Source organism: Aythya marila (genome assembly GCF_965140915.1).
Source record: "Aythya marila genome assembly, chromosome: 24".
Taxonomy (NCBI): domain Eukaryota; kingdom Metazoa; phylum Chordata; class Aves; order Anseriformes; family Anatidae; genus Aythya; species Aythya marila.
This window is the reverse complement of record NC_139065.1, coordinates 2,026,779-2,044,272: the sequence shown is the minus strand read 5'-3', so window position 1 is coordinate 2,044,272 and position 17,494 is coordinate 2,026,779. Positions and strand designations below refer to the sequence as shown.

The window sequence follows — 17,494 nt, the reverse complement described above, 5'->3', positions numbered from 1 at the left end:
GCGTTACCCCGGGTCAGTCAGAGCTGCATCCCAGCCGGGGCCGGCCTCTTGCAGCCTGAGTGGAAGGAAGAGGTTCTGCTCCCAGCCCTGAGTCACGGCAGCTCCTCTGCAGGCTGGCTCGTTATTAATAGCCTGGCGCGATTGCGAGTGGGTTGGGTTTCACCGGGGAGCGCAGGGAGAGTGACAAAGCACCTGCCACGGGAAGCAGATGCCGTGGCGGAGGAGTAGGTGGCTTTGCTGCAGCCCGGGGAGCGCCAGGCTGGACGCCCCTCCGCTCACCGGCACAGCGCGGGGAGGGCAGCGGGCACGCGTGGGCAGGGGGAGCCGGAGGGCAGCACACGCGTGTCCCTCTCCCTGCTGCTCCTGCGCCTCCCGCGGCCTCTCCAAGCGCTGCCGGCCGCTGCCCCGCACCGTGCAGGCTGCTGCGGGGCTGGCAGCGGGAGGAGCACCGGGAGGAGCACCGGGAGGAGCGGCGAGCTGCCCGCCGGGGGTCCCCAGCTGCGCCCCGGGGGGGCTGCGGCACTGACCTCGCCTCCCCCCGGTCCCGACTCCGCGTTGGGCAGGAGCCAGGGGGCCGGCAGCGGGGCTAACCCGGAGCTAACCCAGCCTGCGGGCACCCCGGGGGGCGCTGCAGCATCTCCCGGAGCGCGGCTCCCGCCGGGGGAGGGCGGTGGCGGTGGCGGCGGCCCCGGTACCGGGGCGGGACTCGGGGCGGGGCGGCGGGGCCGGGCTCGGCTCGGCTCGGCACGGCTCGGCCCGGCATGCTGCTGCGGGTGCGCTCGGCGGTGGGGCACCTGGTGGCCGGGTTGGGCCCCGGGGCGGGCGCGCAGCCCCCGGCCGAGCCCCGGCGCGGCGGCGGCGGCGGCGGCGGAGCGGGGACCGGCGGCGGTGGTGGCGGTGGTGGTGGCAGCGGGGGGGCAGCGGCGTTGTTTTGCCGGCCGGCCTTCCTGCAGCTGACGCCCGAGGAGCTGCGCCGGGCCGACGACCACACGGGCAGGGCCGTGCAGAGCCCCCGCGACGGCCGCCGCCGCCTGCCCTGGAGCACGGGCTACGCCGAGTGAGAGGGGCTGGAGGTTGGGGGGGGGGGGCGCGGGGCTGGACCCCATCGCCCGTTACCGGCTGTGCGGGATGCCCCTGGGGGTGTTAGGGATGGGTCGGGGCCGGGGGAGGGATGGGATGGGTAAGGGGAAGCCGGGGGGGGGCTGCTCGTCGCGTTCCCAGCTCCGCTGTTTTTGGCACCGATGTGCCCGGTGCCGCTGTCACGGACCGGGAACCGACACCGGGGGGGAAGGAACTGCTCGAGCAGGTCCCGGGAGGGGGGAGGAGGGAATTGAAGCTGGTTTGGGAGCAGGACCTGACTCCCACTTCCCCTCCGAGGGCCCGCTTCTCTTCTCCTTTTACTGGAGGGGGAGTTTCGCCCCCGAGCTGAAGGCAGGTGGCAAAGCCGCCGGTACTGCTCGGTGACACCGCTCTGCTCCCGCATCCTGCACGCAGCCGGGTCCACCCGGGGCCTTGGGACCCCCCCGAGGTGCCAGCTGCTGGGGGAGGAGTGCCCCGTGCTCGATCTGTGCAGAGCAGGAACCTTGCAGGCTCTGGGGGGAACGAAGGCAACCCGCCCTCTGCTCAGCAGCAGGACTTCTCTTTGTGTCCCGAGACTTCTTTCTGCAAACCGCTTGAAAAGTCCGTGCCCAAATAGCTCTTGCGCACATTTACTGCCTCCTCCCCCCCCGCCCCGTGAGCAGGTTTGGCAATCTGGAGCTGAAATCTGCTTTGCCAGCAGAAGCTGCAAGAAGTCGATGCGAGTCGTTCTGCAAAAGTTCTGCCGGTTTCATTTTCATCTCCTCCCCTCTGAGCCACCTGCGCCCTCTGAGCGGTGCTGCTCTGGCAGTGAGGCCAAAATCCCCTCGCAATGTCTGAGCCCAGGCTGGCTGTGCATGTGCTGAGGCTGCTGCAGGGTTTCAGGCATTTTCTCTGCTTGGGGCAGCGGTGGGGACCTGCGGCAAGGCCACCTTTTTTTGGCCACCTCCCTCTGCGGGTGCCTGGCCAGCCGCTGTCCCTGGCTCCAGCGCTGCGCGGGGACCGAGCGCTGCCACTGCTCCAGGTCAGCCCCCGTGGCCAGCCTGGGACCTCTGCTCACCTCGCTGCTGCTGTGTGGGATGGGATGGGAGCCCCTGTGAGGAGCAGGGAAGGGGACAGGAATGGGGACAAGGGGGTGAGGTGCTGCTGGGGGAGCCTCTGCCATGGCCTGGCTCACCCCTGTTCTCAGCCAGTGAATTAGGGTCGGGTTTTCTGGAGTACCCGTGGGCAAAACCTGATATTTTGGGTGCGAAAGAGCGAGCCTTAACACCTCCTTCCCTCCTTGCAGGGTGATAAATGCGGGGAAGAGCCAGCACAACGAGGACCAGGCGTGCTGCGAGGTGGTGTTTGTGGAGAGGAGGCCGAGCCCCAGGGGCCGCCAGCCCTCCGGGGATGGCAGCGGGGAGCTGGATGGGGTGAGAGCCGCATGGGGTGAGAGCCACAGCAGCTGCTGTGCCCTGGGGCTGGTTGGCACTGGGAGGCACTGGCCAACGTGCCCCTGGGGGCTGTCCCTGAGGAGCCAGCTACCGCAGATGGTGCTGGGTGTCAGTGCAGGGCTGGGACACGCAAGGCAGAGCCCCCACTCCCCGCTCCCCATCGTCTGCTTCCTCACAGCACTCGCTGACCCTTCCTCTCTCTCCCCGCAGGGCAGGAAGGGATTTTATTTCCACTACTGGGCTTTGTTTGATGGCCACGCGGGCAGCGGCGCTGCCGTCATGGCATCCAAAAGGCTCCACCTGCACATCTGCGAGCAGCTCCGGGACCTGGTGGACATCCTGCAGGACCCCTCCCCACCTCCCATCTGCCTCCAGCACGACACCAGGGCTGGCGCAGCTGAGCTGAGCCGGGCACCCCTCACAGAGGACAACGGAGAGGTCCCCAGCGATGCCCTGCCACGCTTTCACCTGGAGAAAGCGGTGTCTCATGAGAGCCTGGTGATCGGTGCCATCGAGAACGCCTTCAAGCACATGGTGAGTGATCCCCAGCCTGCGGGGACGCCCGTTGGGTGCTGGCTGGGGGCGTTTGCTTTGCTTTCTGTCCCCTCCAGCAGGAGGCAGGTCTGCAGAGAGGGCTCCCAGCAGGGCGGCTCCTGCCCTGGTGTGCTGCTGTCCCCTGTTTTAGGGGTTCAGAGCACAGAGGCTTTGGGCTCGGGGCCTGTGTGGGTGCAGGATTTGGTCGCACTTCATTCCAGCAGTCCCCTCCCATCTTGTTCTCTCCTGCCCTCTCCACAGCCCCGGGGAAGCCGTGCCCCTGCTGCCCACAGGACCCCAGGCTGCGTGGGGCGAGGTGCCCGGCCACAGCCTGACGGAGCAGCAGGATGCTATTTTGGGTTGCCTGGACCTCTGCTTGCTGGCAGGGGCTGCTGCTTGTGCTGCTCAGACCCGCTCTCTGTCTCCCCAGGACGACCAGATCGAGCAGGAGCGGGCGTCCCAGAGCATCTCCGGGGGCTGCTGTGCCCTGGCCGCCGTCTACCTCATGGGCAAGTTCTACGTGGCCAACGCTGGTGACAGCAGGTACAGCCCCCGGCCTTCCCCCCGTACCGGGGCTTGCCCCAGTTTCAGGGCGGTGAGGAGCTGGGGCTGTCTGGGGGAGGGCAGGAGCAGCCTGATCATGAGCCCTGAGGACAGCGTGCCGTGCCGTGCCGTGCCGTGCCGTGCCGTGCCGTGCTCTCCACGTTTGCCTGGTGTGCTGAGGGGCTGCAGGACGTCCAGCAGGACGGGCAAATCTATGTGCAGACAAGGCCCAAGGGAGCTTGGAGGCCCAGGATTTTGCCTGACAAATGCATTTCCTTGGGTGAATTCCTGTAGTCGCTCCTGGGTGCGTTCATACCCCAGAAGAATCAGCAGGAAGGCAATGCCGTCTGACACGGAGGGCGAAGCTGGTTTGAACGCTTCTTGCCCTGGGATGGCGGAGGAGATGTCGGTGCCTTGCTGCTGGGGGTGTGCAGAGTGGCGTGGGCAGGGGCTGCGAGCAAAGGCTGGAGGCGATGAGCAGGGATTGTGCTCGGCCTCTGCCAGTCGGCCGTGGGGCTGTGCAGCTGGGTGAGGGTCTGCGCTCCCTCCTCGGGCACCAAACCCCTCCAGAGCCAGGCTCACCCGGGCTCTGTGTCCCCGAAGAGAATTTGCAGCCCTTGACAGGACAGCGAGTGGGGCAGATGGGTCACGGGTATCAGATCCTCGGTGCCCCCAGACCCCCAGAAACATCTCATAAGCAGCCATTGTGTAACCCATCAAACACTTTGTTAACCTGCAGCACTGGAGTGGGTGCGGGCTGGGCGCTTGCACCCCCGTCCTGCCGCTGGTGGCTTCTGCCTCTCCTGTGTGCAGCTCCCCGCTAACAGAGGCTCTGTAACCCTCGTGCTGCTCCCTCTCTAACCATACCCCTTCCTCTGGTTTGCTCTCCATCCCCTCTGCCCCCTGCTTCCTTTCCATTTTCCTGTCCTCCCTCCGGCTGTGCCAGCCAGGAGCCGCTGTCCCTGCAGCTGGGGCTGGGCAGAGGGCCCGCAGCGGGGGGAGGACGCTGTGCCCCTGGGGCACCCAGCCAGCCCGCCCCGTCCCCTCTCCTCCTCTCTAATCTCATCCTTCCATGTCTCATTGCAGGGCCATTATCATCCGTAACGGGGAAATCATTCCAATGTCCAGGGAGTTTACTCCAGAGACAGAGAGGCAGAGGCTGCAGTTTTTAGTAAGAAAGACCTTTCTTCTCGTCTCGTTCCTGCCGAGCCACCTCCTGGCCCCTCTGCAGCCCCCCGTGCTCCCTGCTGGGGCTGTTCCTGGGGGGCTGTGGGCACCCATCCATCCTGGCCGGGGGGTGCTGCTTGGGAGCTGCCCCTGCTCGCTGTGCCATGGCTGCCGTGGGACTGGGAATAATGGGCTCTTGGCACGGCACCGGCACCGTGTTGGTAGGAGTGCCTGGAGCTGGTTCAGCCCATCGTGTCCAGCTCCTGCCCCAGGACCACACGGTGTCCCCTCCCCGTGGTGGCACCACGTCCTGTGTGCCCACCAGGCTGCTTTGCAGGGGATCACGGCTCCGTGTCCTGCACCCGTGGTGTCCCCTCGTGCGTTCGGGGGCCCGCAGTGTTGTGCTCAGCCCTACTTTCGTGCCTGGATGTCCCCTGGGGGGCAGCTGAAGTGTGCCGGCGGATTTCTAGCTTTCTTCCTGAAAGCTCCCTCTCCTGCTCGTCCTGGACAAACCTTCCCGTGCCGCACAATGAGACTTTTTAAGGTTATAAAGACCTCTCTGACGGCAGCACGGGGGAGGAGGAGGCGTTTCTGCTGGAGGAGGTCTTGCTGGATGGGATTTCCTGGCTTGCAGCGTATTTGGAAAAACACTAAGGCGTTTTTTTCTCAAATCTATTTTTGAATGACCACGGGGAAGAAATTGCTGTGAGCAGGATCCTCTCCGGCCGGCGGCGATGCGCGGGGCCGCGCGGTGGCCAGGCCATGGAGGGGCTCTCCGTGCCTCTGCACCAACACCGCCCTTCTCCCCGAGGCCTCTTCCCCTTCCTTTCAGCTCCTCTCTTCCTCCACCTGCATTTTCCAGCATCATCCTGATCCCTGGTGCCTGCAGGCTGTGCTCGGGGAAGCTCCAGGGCTGCCTGGCTCAGGGCGTGCTGGGGTCCATGGGATGGGGGCTCTGTGGGATGCAGCTGAGGCCGACACCTGCAGGGTGCTGGGGAGGTGGCCCCAGGGCTGGGTCCCTGGGGGGGAGCAGCACGGTGACAGCTCTGGACGTGTTCTCCACAGCCAGGACGTGTTCTCGGGGAAGAGGTGTCCTTGCTCAGCGTTGGCGTGGCCACCTCGAGCTGCTCCTCTCCTTGGGTGTAGCTCAGGAGGGTGGCTCGGAGGCTGTGGTACCCACCCCATTTCCCGGCAGGCTGCCGTGCCGGCTGCCCCGTGTGGTTTGGGGTGCCTGGTGGGCGATGGCAGCCCAGGGGGTGGGCGATGCTGGCAGGACCCCGCTCCTGGCACCACGGCTGAGCCCCCTGCTTCGTCCCGCAGGCGTTCCTGAGGCCCGAGCTGCTGGGGAAGGAGTTCACGCACCTCGAGTTCCCCCGCAGGATCCAGCCCAAGGAGCTGGGGAAGAAGATGCTGTACAGAGACCAAAACATGAACGGCTGGTAACCCTGCTGCCCCCCGGGAGGCTGCCAGCTCCAGCCCCCTTCCTCGTGCGGGCCCTGGGGTGTGCCAGGCACCCGGTGTCCTGTCCAGGGACGCCTGGCCACATCCCGAGCGCGCAGGGGAGGTGCTGGAAGCTCTTGCCCGCCTGCTGACACGCTGCCTCTGGCTTGCTTTAACCAGGGCTTACAAAAAGATCGAGGAGGACGACCTGAAGTTTCCACTTATCTATGGGGAAGGCAAAAAGGTGGAGTGCGGGGCATGAGCTGTGCGGGGTGGGGTCCCCCTGCCCGGAGGGGGGGCGGTTTGGTGGCCTCCCTCCAAAGAAAAAAGAAAAGCTTCAAGCTTTCTTTTGGTTTCGCCTTCCTCCAGGCTCGGGTGATGGCCACAATCGGGGTCACGCGCGGCCTGGGAGACCACGACCTGAAGGTGTTCAGCTCCAACATCCACATCAAGCCCTTCCTGTCCTGCTTCCCAGAGGTGAGCCTGGCTCTGGCTGCTCCTCGCCCGAGGGCTCCTGTGAGGGCTGGAGCTGGTCGGGGTGCCCAGACTGGAGCATGTGGTGGTGCTGGGGGCTGTCTGTGAGCCTTTTCTGCCCTCACCCTTGTGTCCTGCCCCGCTGGTTCCCAGGTGAGGGTTTACGACCTCACGCAGTACGAGCACTGCCCTGACGACGTCCTGGTCTTGGGCACCGACGGGCTCTGGGATGTCACCAACGACGAGGAGGTGGCCAGCGTGGTGATGGAGGTGCTGACGAGCTACGAGCCCAATGACCCGTGCAGGTGAGCTGCGAGTGGGGAGGGGACGAGCGTGGCCTGCAGGTGACATCCCCCTTGGTCTTGCTCCCTGGAGCGGCGTCGTGGCCACGAACCCACTGGCCTTGGGGCTGTTGCTCCACAGGACACAACACGTCTGGGTGGCTCTGAGGGAGCTTTTCCTGCACCTCTGGCTCCTCCAGCTTCTCACTGCTGGGGCTGGCAGCGTGGTGCCTCGGACCCTGCTGGCCGTGGGTCTGGGTGCTGCTGACCCGCGCCGTGCTCTGCCCGCCCAGGTACACGATGGTGGCGCAGGAGCTGGTGGTGCGCTCCAGGGGGGTCCTGAAGGAGCGGGGCTGGCGGCTGCCCAACGACAGGCTGGGCTCCGGCGATGACATCTCTGTCTTCGTGATCCCCCTGGGGGGCCCGGGGAACTACACGTGATGCCCCATGACCCGGGGCACAGGGGCTTACGCTGCCTGCACGGACGCGAGCAGGACCCGGCGCTGCCTCGGGGCACCTCTCCCTTCAGCGCTTGTTTCCTGAGCTGCCCACAAGGAGAAACCTGAAGCCTGCAGCCACCCCCCAGCCCCTGCCCAGAGCCCCCCTCACCTGCTGCATCCCAGCACCCTGCAGAGATGGAAGGGCCGTGGACAGAGCGGGGATGGGGCTTGGGGAATGTTTTTCGTGCTGCCACTTTCTTGATTGCTGTGAAGAGCCCAAATGCTCCCCGGCTTCTCAGCACGTGCTTGGTGCCTCGCCCTGGCCCAGAGGTGCTGGTTACAGCTGTGGGGCTGGGAGGCCGAGCACTCCTGCCTGGTGAGCCCTGTGCCTGCTGCTGCAGTCACCTCCTGCCCCCTGCCCTGTGAAGTCTGCACCACGGACACTGAAGCTGCTGCCGCTGGGCTGGGTGCTGCGTCCGGATGGCTGTGGCCTGGAGAGGGACCCTGCTGGCAGCTGGAACCATACCCAGCCCCGAGCAGCCCACCTGGGGGTGCTGGGGTAAGGGGTGAGCCCCATGATTGATGCCCCAGCCTTGTGCTTGCCCCCTTGGGCTCCTCTGGGCACTCGGTCTCGGAGGACGTGGCAGCGCTCGGTCCCTGCGGCGCATGGCGAGCACCTGGCAGGACGGGAGCTGTTGCACTTGCACGTGTCTGCCAGCCCCTGGCTGTGCCACGGGCTCTGCCCACCACATCTCTTCATGCCTTGGATCACTGCTGTGTTTCTAGAGCCAATTATTTATTGCTAACCGTAGAGCTGAGCTGGGAAGCGTCTGAGTTATTTCCCGGTACGGGGTGGTGGTTGGTAGGAATGTAGGTCTGTGTTCCTGAGCGGTTCTAATTTGGCCACTGCTGAGCAGCAGTTGCAGAGCAGCCCCGTTCAGCCAAGCTTAACAGCTTAAACACGCTGCATGGATCTGCTTAGCTGAGGGCTGGGAACCCACAATCAAAGCAGCTTGGTTGTCACTGGGGAAAAAAAAAAAAAAAAGGCAGCTCGGTCCTTTTCCTTCGTCTCAGACCGGTGCTGAGCAGAGCTGCAGCAGCAGTTTTCTCTCCGTGGTATTTTGTTTTGCACCCTGCACACCTCTGACCTGCACCTCCGCGGAGTGTCACATCCCAGCACAACGCCAGGGCTGCTGGCATGGGGTGAGGGGGACCAGCGGGGTCCTGGTCCCCGCTTTGGAAGGCGCCGTGGCCCCAGCAGTTGGTGTGCTGCTGGCACTGGGTGCAGCCAGCTCTCGTCAGGTGTCACCTCCGGTGAGTGTTTGTCCCTTGTAATCAGCAAGATGTAAATAAACTGGGTGCACTCAGTGGCACTGAAAGCCATCCAGTGAGATTTTAACCTGTTGATGTTTATGTGCTGAAGGGAGCAGGGGGAGATGCTGGGACTGGAGCAGCTGCCCTGGCCTAGCGCTGTTTAAATAAAGGTGCCACTCGCAATCCCACCGCAAAGACTCGCTTGCAGAACTCCTGCAAAGAAGCCTTACCTAAAAGCCAATTAGCACTGATTAATTTGTGTAGGCAGGCTTGGTAATCATGCGAGCTGCCGTCCCTCTGCCCTTGCACCGGCCCGAGCCCCCTGAGACCCTCACACATGGGGACAGAGGGGTCGGTGACCCAAGGGGCCCTGGCTGGTGAGCACCCCGGTGGTCTCCCTGCCCACGGGACCCCTCCTGTGGCTGTGGAGCTGGGACATCCTGGGTGGGCTGCTTGCTGGAAGCACCCTTGTGCTCACACCCCTGCCGTCCTGGTGCTCCTGGGTCGATGCTCACCCGCACAGCCCAGTTCTCCCAGTTGGTGCAGCCCAGTTCCCCCAGTTGCTCTCGGCTGCCGCTGGCGGGGAGCCTCCCGCAGCTGCTGGGCGAGGCGGGCACGGGCTGCATTGAGCGCTGCCCCTGCGGTTCCCTTTCTCCCTCCGAAAACATTTCCTTTGGCGCCAGCTCCTGGCCTGGGGCTCGACAAGTTACGGAGGAGTCGTCCCCGAGAGCCCAAAATAGAAACCGAGCGGGAGCCGGGACCCGGGCCAGGACCGGGGCTGCCGCTCCCTGCCCGCGCCTCGGGGATCGGGGGGATCTGGGGAGGGTCCGGGGGGGTCCGGGAAGGGAGGACGGGGGCTGGGGGCCGGTACCGGGGCTGCCCCTCTGCTCCCGTCGGTAACGACACCCGGGGGTACCTCGGAGGGGGCGCACGGGGCTGGGCTGGGGGCAGCTCGAGGGGAGCCGGGCTCAGCCCGTCGGGGACGGGGGCAGCGCGGGGCTGGGGCCCGGCTCGGCTCAGCCCGGCCCGGTTCAGCCCAGCCCGGCCCGGCCCGGCCCGGCTCGGTTCGGCCCCGTGCGCTCCGCCCCCCGCGGGCGGCCCCAGACCGGGGCGGCCCCGCCCGAGCCTCGCTGCGGAGCCGGGGCCGGAGCCGGGACCGGGAGCGGCGGCGGAGCGAGGTGCGCGCAGCGCTCGGGGCGCGGGGACCGGGGGAGCCCCGCGGGGAGCGGGGGGGGGACAGAGCCGGGCCGGGGGGCTTGGCGGGGGTCGGGGCTCACCGGCACGGGAGGGGGGCAGCGCTGGGGTGGGGGTCCTGGGCGCAGGGAGGAGCCGGGCTCGGGGGGGTTCCCAGCTCGGGGGGGTCCCCGGGAGCTGCCCTGGGTAGCGGCGCGGCCCGAGGGGGCGCACGGCCCCGGCCCCTCCAGAAGAAGGGAAGAAGTTGGCTCCGCTCGCCGCGCAGCTCGGTGTTAAACATTTATCCGGGGGTGGGGTTGCAGGCAGCTGGGTTATGTCTTAGGAGCAGGGGCGCATTCCTAAAGCATGAGCGCGCCGCTGCCCCAGCGCACGGCGGCCCCCGGAGCCTCCCCGGAGCCCCCCGAGCCTTGGCCGGCCCTGGGCGGCTCTGCGCCCCCTGCCCCTGCTTCCAGGCGCCGTCGGGGGGTCCCGGCTGTTTCAGCGCACCTTGGGCTCTCCCCTGCTAGCTGCGGGCACTGGGCTGACTGCACGCCTTCAGCTGCTGCTGCCAGCCTCGGAGTCTGCAAGGAAACGCTCTTCCGAGTGGAGAAGGAGCCAAGTTGCTCTCTGCCAACAGCCTACCCGGGGCGTGTAACCCGCCTTGCCTGGCTGCCTGCAGTTTGCACTGGAGAGGCCCACGGACACGGAGGGTTAGGAAGGTGTTAGCAAACGTTGGCTGGCCCCGGGGCAGTGGCTGTGAGGCACTGCGCCACTCCGGGCATCTGCTCGGGATGGGGCACCAAAGCTTTCAGCGGGGTCCTGGTGCTGCTGTGCGCTGGGGAAGGCTGGCCCTCGGTGGGGGATGCGGGATGGCTGCAGTAGGATGTGCTGTGGGGAAGGAGGTGAGGGTGGGAGGCAGACAGACACCAGACAGAGCCCAAGGTGGGAAGGAGGAGGGCTCGCTGCCACCTCGGCTCACCGGGGGGTGTTCCTTGCTGCCTGCTCCCACTGTGCCACGTATTGTGCTCGTATTGCTTTCACTGTGTCCGACTAAAATAAAATACAATCGGTAACTTTAGTAGTTCAGCAGCAACACGTAAAAAGTTAGCTCGCCTTCTTTAGCCCAATGATGCAAAAAAGTCCAAAGTCCGTGGCTGTTGTCCTGAAGGCAGAACTGTGAGCTTCGTCTCAGAGCTTCTGTGCACGTGTGGTGTATTCACTGCTCCAGGAGTGGTCATCCTGCTCTCGCTTCCCTGGGTGCCATCGTGAGACAGAAGGCGTTTAAGTTAATTACAGTAAGACTCCTTGCTCCTGTTAGTGCTTGTAGGATGTGTTGATTTCTGGGTATCCGCACACAAGCTGCCAGCCCTGCAAAAGAAGCCGTGTGGGATTTGCTGGGCAGTAAGCCCAGGGGGTCCCAGCTGGCACCGGAGGGGCTCTGCTGCTCTAAGGGCTGGAGGGGGCTGAGGGGGGAGCCGTGTGCTCCGCGGCGTTTCTCCTGGCAGCAGCGAGCAGCAGGCACAAGGCTTCCCACAAACACAAGCACTCGGGGTTTCGGGACTGAGATACGCCCAGGAGCTCAGAGCGGGGCCTCACTGCCATGGTGTTTCACTTTGGCACTGCCTTCCAGCTTCCCTTCCAGCTGGTGGATTGTTTTTCTGCTGCTGTTTAAGAATCCCCCGGATACCCGAGCCAGGAATTTGTCCGGCGCTGTGGGACTCGCTGCGGGTGATTCAGGCACCAGCTACGTCCCCCTGCTGTTGTCCCCAAACTCCTTCAGTCCCCTTGGAATGATTTTAGCTTCGGGGCTCACAGGAGCTGTGAAACACTCTTGTGAGGCTCCCCGCTTTGCTGTCGCAGAGCTGCACACAGCAGCTTGGTGGGGTGGGAACCTCCCCCCAGTGGGGTTTTTGGGGTTGCTGCCACCAGCCCTGGCCCCGTTGGGCTCCGGCAGCACCAGCACCGCCCCGTGCCTGCCCGAAAGCGGCTCCTGTTTGCCTCCCTCCTGGGGGCCTGTCCTGATGTGCCCTCGCCTGGCGCGTTTGGGGCTGTGGCAGCAGCCCTTTGCACACACAAAGCCATGTTTAGAAGTGGAGACAGACTGTCCTCGGCTGCTCTGGGTAGAAAACCTTGTTTGTGTTCCCTGCTGGTGTTTCGTGCTCTCTGGGTGCCGCGAGCTCCCTTGGATCTCGGCTGCGTTACGGGTTGCGCCGCCTGGGCCGAGGGCCTGTGCTTTGGGGGATTTGAAACCCAGCTGAATTCCTCGTGAATATTTTAGCCTTGAACCTGGTTTGTGTTGCAATTAGCTCGGCTCCTTCCCAAGCAGAAATTAAATCAAAACAGTCTGAGTACCCAGGATGCCTGAGTACCCAGGGCACTGTTGTTTGTTAAACCGCCGCCAGTTCAGCAGGAGCTGAAGACACAGCAAGGCCGAGTGGACGGAAACCTATCTCGGGCCCTTCAAAGGCTCCGTTTCCTCCCGTAATGCTGGGGGGGCCCCGGGGCCGCAGCCCTGCCCGGGGCCACAGGAGCCGGGCCCTTGGCTTCCCCCTCTGGCTGCGAGCTCTGCGGTTTTGGGGACGTAGTGGACTCGGTGCCTGAAGTGGCGGGGTCCAAATGATGGTGCTGAGCATTTTGTGAGCCCCTGGTCCTAGAGGCTGCAGGACTGCTGAGCCCCCCCCCCCAGGTGAGGGGGGCTGCAGAGCGGGGCCGACCCTGCCGTGGGGAGTGCCGGGTGTCCCTGTGAAGGTCTGGTGCCTTCTTCAAAGCCTTAATGCCTCCCTCTGCCATTTCCTGAGATCCCATAACAGAAACTAGATGAAAGATGCATCCTGCTGCAGAGGAATTCCCCGTTTCCTGCTCAGCAGGAACTTTGCTTTTTTGAGGCATGAGGCTGGGGGAGGCTGATCACGTAACAGCTGTGCCCGAGCCCTCGCTGTTTTTGTGACGATGACTTTAGAATAGCTGCTTGGAAGATGGAGCCGAGCAATTTTGTTTCGTTTTGCAATTTCTTGGCTTGCCGGAGGTGCTGCCCGTTCGGGGCCGGGCTGGGTGACCCCCGGCAGTCAGCTGCAGCCCTGGCACCCTGCAGAAGCTGGGTCGGTGCTGCTCAGCACCGGGTGCAGGCAGGAAGGTGCTGCTGCGTTTCATGCACCCCGTGGAGGAGCACGAGGTGTCTGCATTGAGGCACCTGCAGCGCTGCTCCTGCTGCACCCTTGGGTGCTGCGTGTGCCAGGCTCGCTGCGGCTGTGCGCAGGCAGCAGCCCTCGCAGGGACCCCGGGTGTTACTGGTAGAAGAGTTCAAAATCTTCCCAGCCTCCTCCCGCCCTCCCTTTGGAGGCCGGCCTCGCATTAGCAATGGGCTATTTCTGGGCCGCTCGGCTGAGTAATGGAATGAGTTGTGCGGAGATTTTGGGCGGGTCGGGGCCTCTGCCCCGTGAGTCACCCGCGGGCAGGGCTCGAGGCGCTGCTGGGGCCCCCCCTGCTCAGGGTGGGTGCCGGCCCCGGCCCCAGCCCTGTCCCCATCAGCTCCTGCTGGGGGCTGTGGGAATGGGCTGGGCTGAGCCAGCAGCCCCCAGCACGCTGCGTGGCTGTGCACAGATCAGATCTCAGGTCCAATATCCTGCAGGCTCGGCACGGGCAGACCTCGTCTCCCTGTCTGGACGCGGGCTGCCTGCCTCCGCTGCTGTTCTTTGTTCCCTGTGCTGTTCTCTGTTCCCTGGCCTTGTGCTGAGTAGATACCAGTGCTTCCCACAGCACCTTTCCTCCTCCATCCCTCTGAGGTGCGGAATCGCAAAGCACCAAATCCCATTTTGCCGTGGGCAAGGGCATTTCCTGGGGGATCTTTTTGCCCACGAGCTTTCCTTTTCCTGTGCTGCGGAGATGGTGGCAGGGGAGCGGATGGGCCTTTGCCCAGACGAGAAGGATGGTTTGCAACAGGGGTGACGCATTTCTCATATCCCAAGGGACACAAGCCCCCCTCCCTGAGGGCAGGAGACTGCTCCAGCCCTGGCTCCATACTCAGACGTGGTGCCTCCTCATGGTGCCCTCCCTGGCTGTTTGCCCATGCAGGGGGACAGGGGGGACCCTGGCCCAGCTGGGGAGCCAGAGCCCGTATCTGGATGAGACCTTTGCCTCCTGCTCGGTCTGCGGGAGCTGCGGTGGTGCTGAGCCCTGGGGGGATTTGTGGGAGGCTGCGGAGTGGGGCACAGCCCTGGGAGGTTTCCGTGGGGCAGAGGCAACTTGGCGGTGACCTGCTAAGCGTGCAGATAAGAGGAGCTCTCCTCAGCCTGCTTTGAAATGCAAGTCAGCCGCAGTGTCTAATTTCTTAATCCCTCGCTTGCAGCTAATTACAATGCAGCCTCGCTCGTGTTTTTCTCTTTTCCTTCCTTTATGCCGGGGCAGGGTGTGTGTGTAATCGCCCTGGGAGTCGCCAGCTTCTCTCACAGGAGCCGTTTGTGTGCTGGGCTCCGGCTGAGCGCAGCGCTGGGCATTGCCAGGATCCCGAGCAGGCTCTGGGGGAGTGGTGGCAGCTCCGAGCTGTGGGTGCTGCGGGGTCACGGCTGCTGAATCCCCCCAGCACCTCCAGCAAACACCTCCTTTCCAGGGCTGCCACCTTTCTGGTGAGCTGCAGCCTCCCCGGCCCTCAGAGCAGTGCGTGCCCTCCCAGGGATTAAACTGTGAGCTGTCATCGTGCGCCTTGCCCTGGATTTCTGCGGGGATGGAGGAGTAATGGTGTCACAAGGGGGCCTAAGAAATAGGTCGGGCTCCAGACCGAGGTTTCTGGGGCCTGGAGGTGTCAGAGGGCTGCGATCCCAGCCCTGCTGCTCCATCAGGCTTCAGGGCAGGCGTTTCCTGGCATCCTGCTGGGCCGTTCCCAGCTTCAGCTGTAGTCGCAGTCCCTAACTCAGGGATGCAAGGCATGCTGTTACGGGGGAGCAGCCGTTTCGCTGGGGGCAGAGGGCAGCCGGCTTGGCTGGGGGGCTCGGCTCCGCTCACTGAGCTGTGGCTGGCAGCGTCCCCTGCCCCGGTGCCAGCTCCTGGCCGGGTGGCAAAGGCTCCTTTGTGACAGGGCTGGGAAGGGGCCAGCCCAGCGCCCGGTGCCAGGCGCAGGTTGGGCTCACTCAGGGCCCCAAAAGCTCAGTTTGGCGCGCTCCTGCCACTGAGCTGATTATTTCGGAGCCAGTGAGCATGCCCGGGTGACACCCTGAAGAATTTCTAATCTGAAAATAAAGCCAGAGGGTGTGTGCGACTGAGGTCAGCACACAGCCCCTGTGCCCGGGCTGGGGGCATAGCGAGAAAACTCAGCTGGGAGAGCTGGTGGCCGGGGCCAGGCAGCCACCCTCTGCAGCGCTACGGGGTGAAAGGGGCTCATCCCGGTACGGTGTTTTTGCAGGGGGTCCCCAAATGCAGCCTCTGCACTGCTCACGGAGGCTGGGCCACTGCACGCAGTGCTGGGTGTAAATGTGGGGCTGCTTCCAGCTGCACTGCTCCCTGCAGTGCCTGCGGGCTGCTCTCCTGCTGCCCTGGAAGCTGCTCACACCAAGGTGTGCCATCGTGCCTGGTCCTGTGCTCCCTGGGGCAGCTGCACGAGAGACCCCGGGGTGTTGGGGCCAGGAGGCAGCGGGTGCACGGGCTGCCTGTGGCCGTGGCCCTGCTCACCCGTCCCCTCCTGGTCCTGCAGCGATGGCAGCCATCAGGAAGAAGCTGGTGATCGTGGGAGACGGTGCCTGCGGGAAGACGTGCCTGCTGATCGTGTTCAGCAAGGACCAGTTCCCCGAGGTCTATGTGCCGACGGTGTTCGAGAACTACATCGCTGACATCGAGGTCGACGGGAAGCAGGTGAGGGGCACCGGAGCTGGCCCCGTCCCCCTTTTCCCGTGGTTCTGTGGGGTGGGTGGTGAAGGAGCGAGGTTCGGGTGGCTCCGATGCTCCCTGCACCAGCAGTGCTTGGGAGGGAGCCCTGCGGCTCCTGGGTTTCTGGGTCACCCCGAACCTGCCCCAGTTTGAGGAGGACCCTGGTTACAGCTGAGGGAGATAAAAGTGCTGCTCCGGGCCCCACAGCCTGCCTGCAGGGTCTGCGAGCTGCTGAGCCACATCCCTCTGCCCCGCAGGTGGAGCTGGCGCTGTGGGACACGGCCGGACAGGAGGACTACGACAGACTGCGGCCCCTCTCGTACCCAGACACGGACGTGATTCTCATGTGCTTTTCTATCGACAGCCCCGATAGCCTCGGTAGGGCCCAGGGAAAGGGGGGGAACGTGGGGTCCTGCAGAGCTGGGTGCTGCTGGCTGAGCTCCTGCTGCCACCCTGAGCTCTGGGAAGACCCTGTGCCATTGTGTTTAGGGGTGTCAGGTCTCCCCACTGCCCCCCTGGCTTTATGTATGCTCTGAGAAGATGCTGGGAACGCACGGGGTTGAGGAGCATGGGGAGGGCACAGCTTGGGCTGGGACTGTGCTGCTGCGCACCCCAACGCCCCTTGGCTCAGGGGGTGTGTGCTGCCTCCCGCAGAGAACATCCCGGAGAAGTGGACCCCGGAGGTGAAGCACTTCTGCCCCAACGTGCCCATCATCCTGGTGGGGAACAAGAAGGACCTGAGGAACGATGAGCACACGCGGCGGGAGCTGGCGAAGATGAAGCAGGTGGGGAACGCGCTGCGGCCGGGCGCGTGGCCGTCGGGGGGTCCTGGCTTTGGGGTGTGCAAGGGGCCGGGGTATGGGGGCCCCTCTCCCTGTGCCACCTCCCCGGGGTTCCCTCCTGCAGCGCCCAGTCCAGGCGCTGGGGGATGCCCCGCCGGCCATCGCCGTTCTTCTCGCTGCTGTCGTCGGGCGATGTTCCCAAACCTCCTTTCCGATGTCGTGCAGGAGCCTGTGAAGCCAGAGGAGGGAAGAGACATGGCCAACCGCATCAACGCCTTCGGCTACCTCGAGTGCTCGGCCAAGACGAAGGAGGGCGTGCGGGAAGTCTTCGAGATGGCCACCCGCGCGGGGCTGCAGGTCAGGAAGAACAAGAAGCGCAGGGGCTGCCCGCTGCTGTGAGCGGCCGGCCGGCGAGGCGGGCACAGCCCCGAGCAGCGTCCGGACACCGCAGCCAGAGCTCATCCCGCCTGAGAGCTGCCCCAGGTAGGCGGGCAGCCCCGTGCCCTGCCGGGGGGGCAATGCCTTCAGCTCGGCAGCTCCGTGGCACCCCGTTGTACAGCCATCCCCCCGGCTTCGCCTGTGCCCTGCACTGGGCAGGGCTCATGGCCCGGGGGCTGCTGGCCACCCCCCCATGGCTTGTGGCCACGGCCTGCTCGGGCCCTCTGCCCCTGCCTGGGACGGTCCCACCGGGGTTTTATAGGGACTTCAGCCCTGTCCGGGCAGAGCCATGCCACGAGGAGCCGGAGCCAGGCCCAGTTGCTGCCAGAAGTGCCCCCCCTGGGCCCAGTGCTGGGGCAGGGCCTTGTCCAGCCGCCTCCGAGGCTGAATCGCTACGGACTTAGCACCAGTAAATTGAACTGTGTAATTGGGAGAATAAATGCAAAGTGGTATTTCAGTAATGGCAGCGCTGCTTCCGTGGCCTCCTGCGGGCCGTCCTTGCTGGGCTTGGTCCGTGCCCCTCGTGCCCCCCAGGACTG

At 65.0% G+C, this 17,494-nt stretch overlaps 2 protein-coding genes across 2 annotated transcripts; both read left to right on the top strand.

Moving 5' to 3' along the window:
- The first annotated feature begins 751 nt into the window (after window positions 1-751).
- PPM1J (protein phosphatase, Mg2+/Mn2+ dependent 1J) lies at window positions 752-8,815 on the top strand. Its single transcript, XM_082778668.1, has 10 exons — window positions 752-1,057; window positions 2,366-2,492; window positions 2,724-3,047; window positions 3,478-3,590; window positions 4,677-4,761; window positions 6,078-6,196; window positions 6,378-6,441; window positions 6,567-6,674; window positions 6,825-6,976; window positions 7,246-8,815. Exons 1-10 carry the CDS (start codon window positions 762-764, stop codon window positions 7,391-7,393), a joined length of 1,536 nt encoding a protein of 511 aa, XP_082634794.1. The 5' UTR covers window positions 752-761; the 3' UTR covers window positions 7,394-8,815.
- Window positions 8,816-9,729: 914 nt separating this feature from the next.
- On the top strand, window positions 9,730-17,436 carry RHOC (ras homolog family member C). Its single transcript, XM_082778570.1, has 5 exons — window positions 9,730-9,884; window positions 15,563-15,720; window positions 15,993-16,113; window positions 16,390-16,520; window positions 16,743-17,436. The coding sequence occupies exons 2-5, from the start codon at window positions 15,565-15,567 to the stop codon at window positions 16,914-16,916; spliced, it is 582 nt and encodes a 193-aa protein (XP_082634696.1). The 5' UTR covers window positions 9,730-9,884; window positions 15,563-15,564; the 3' UTR covers window positions 16,917-17,436.
- Window positions 17,437-17,494: the final 58 nt, after the last annotated feature.

Excerpts from the sequence above, each read along its gene's own strand:
- RHOC (XM_082778570.1), top strand. The coding sequence starts at position 15,565 with ATGGCAGCCATCAGGAAGAAGCTGGTGATCGTGGGAGACGGTGCCTGC. Across the intron at positions 15,721-15,992 it reads TCGAGGTCGACGGGAAGCAG|GTGGAGCTGGCGCTGTGGGA; the intron begins GTGAGGGGCACC and ends TCTGCCCCGCAG. Across the intron at positions 16,521-16,742 it reads AGCTGGCGAAGATGAAGCAG|GAGCCTGTGAAGCCAGAGGA; the intron begins GTGGGGAACGCG and ends GATGTCGTGCAG.
- PPM1J (XM_082778668.1), top strand. The coding sequence starts at position 762 with ATGCTGCTGCGGGTGCGCTCGGCGGTGGGGCACCTGGTGGCCGGGTTG. Across the intron at positions 2,493-2,723 it reads GCAGCGGGGAGCTGGATGGG|GGCAGGAAGGGATTTTATTT; the intron begins GTGAGAGCCGCA and ends CTCTCCCCGCAG. Across the intron at positions 3,591-4,676 it reads GCCAACGCTGGTGACAGCAG|GGCCATTATCATCCGTAACG; the intron begins GTACAGCCCCCG and ends GTCTCATTGCAG.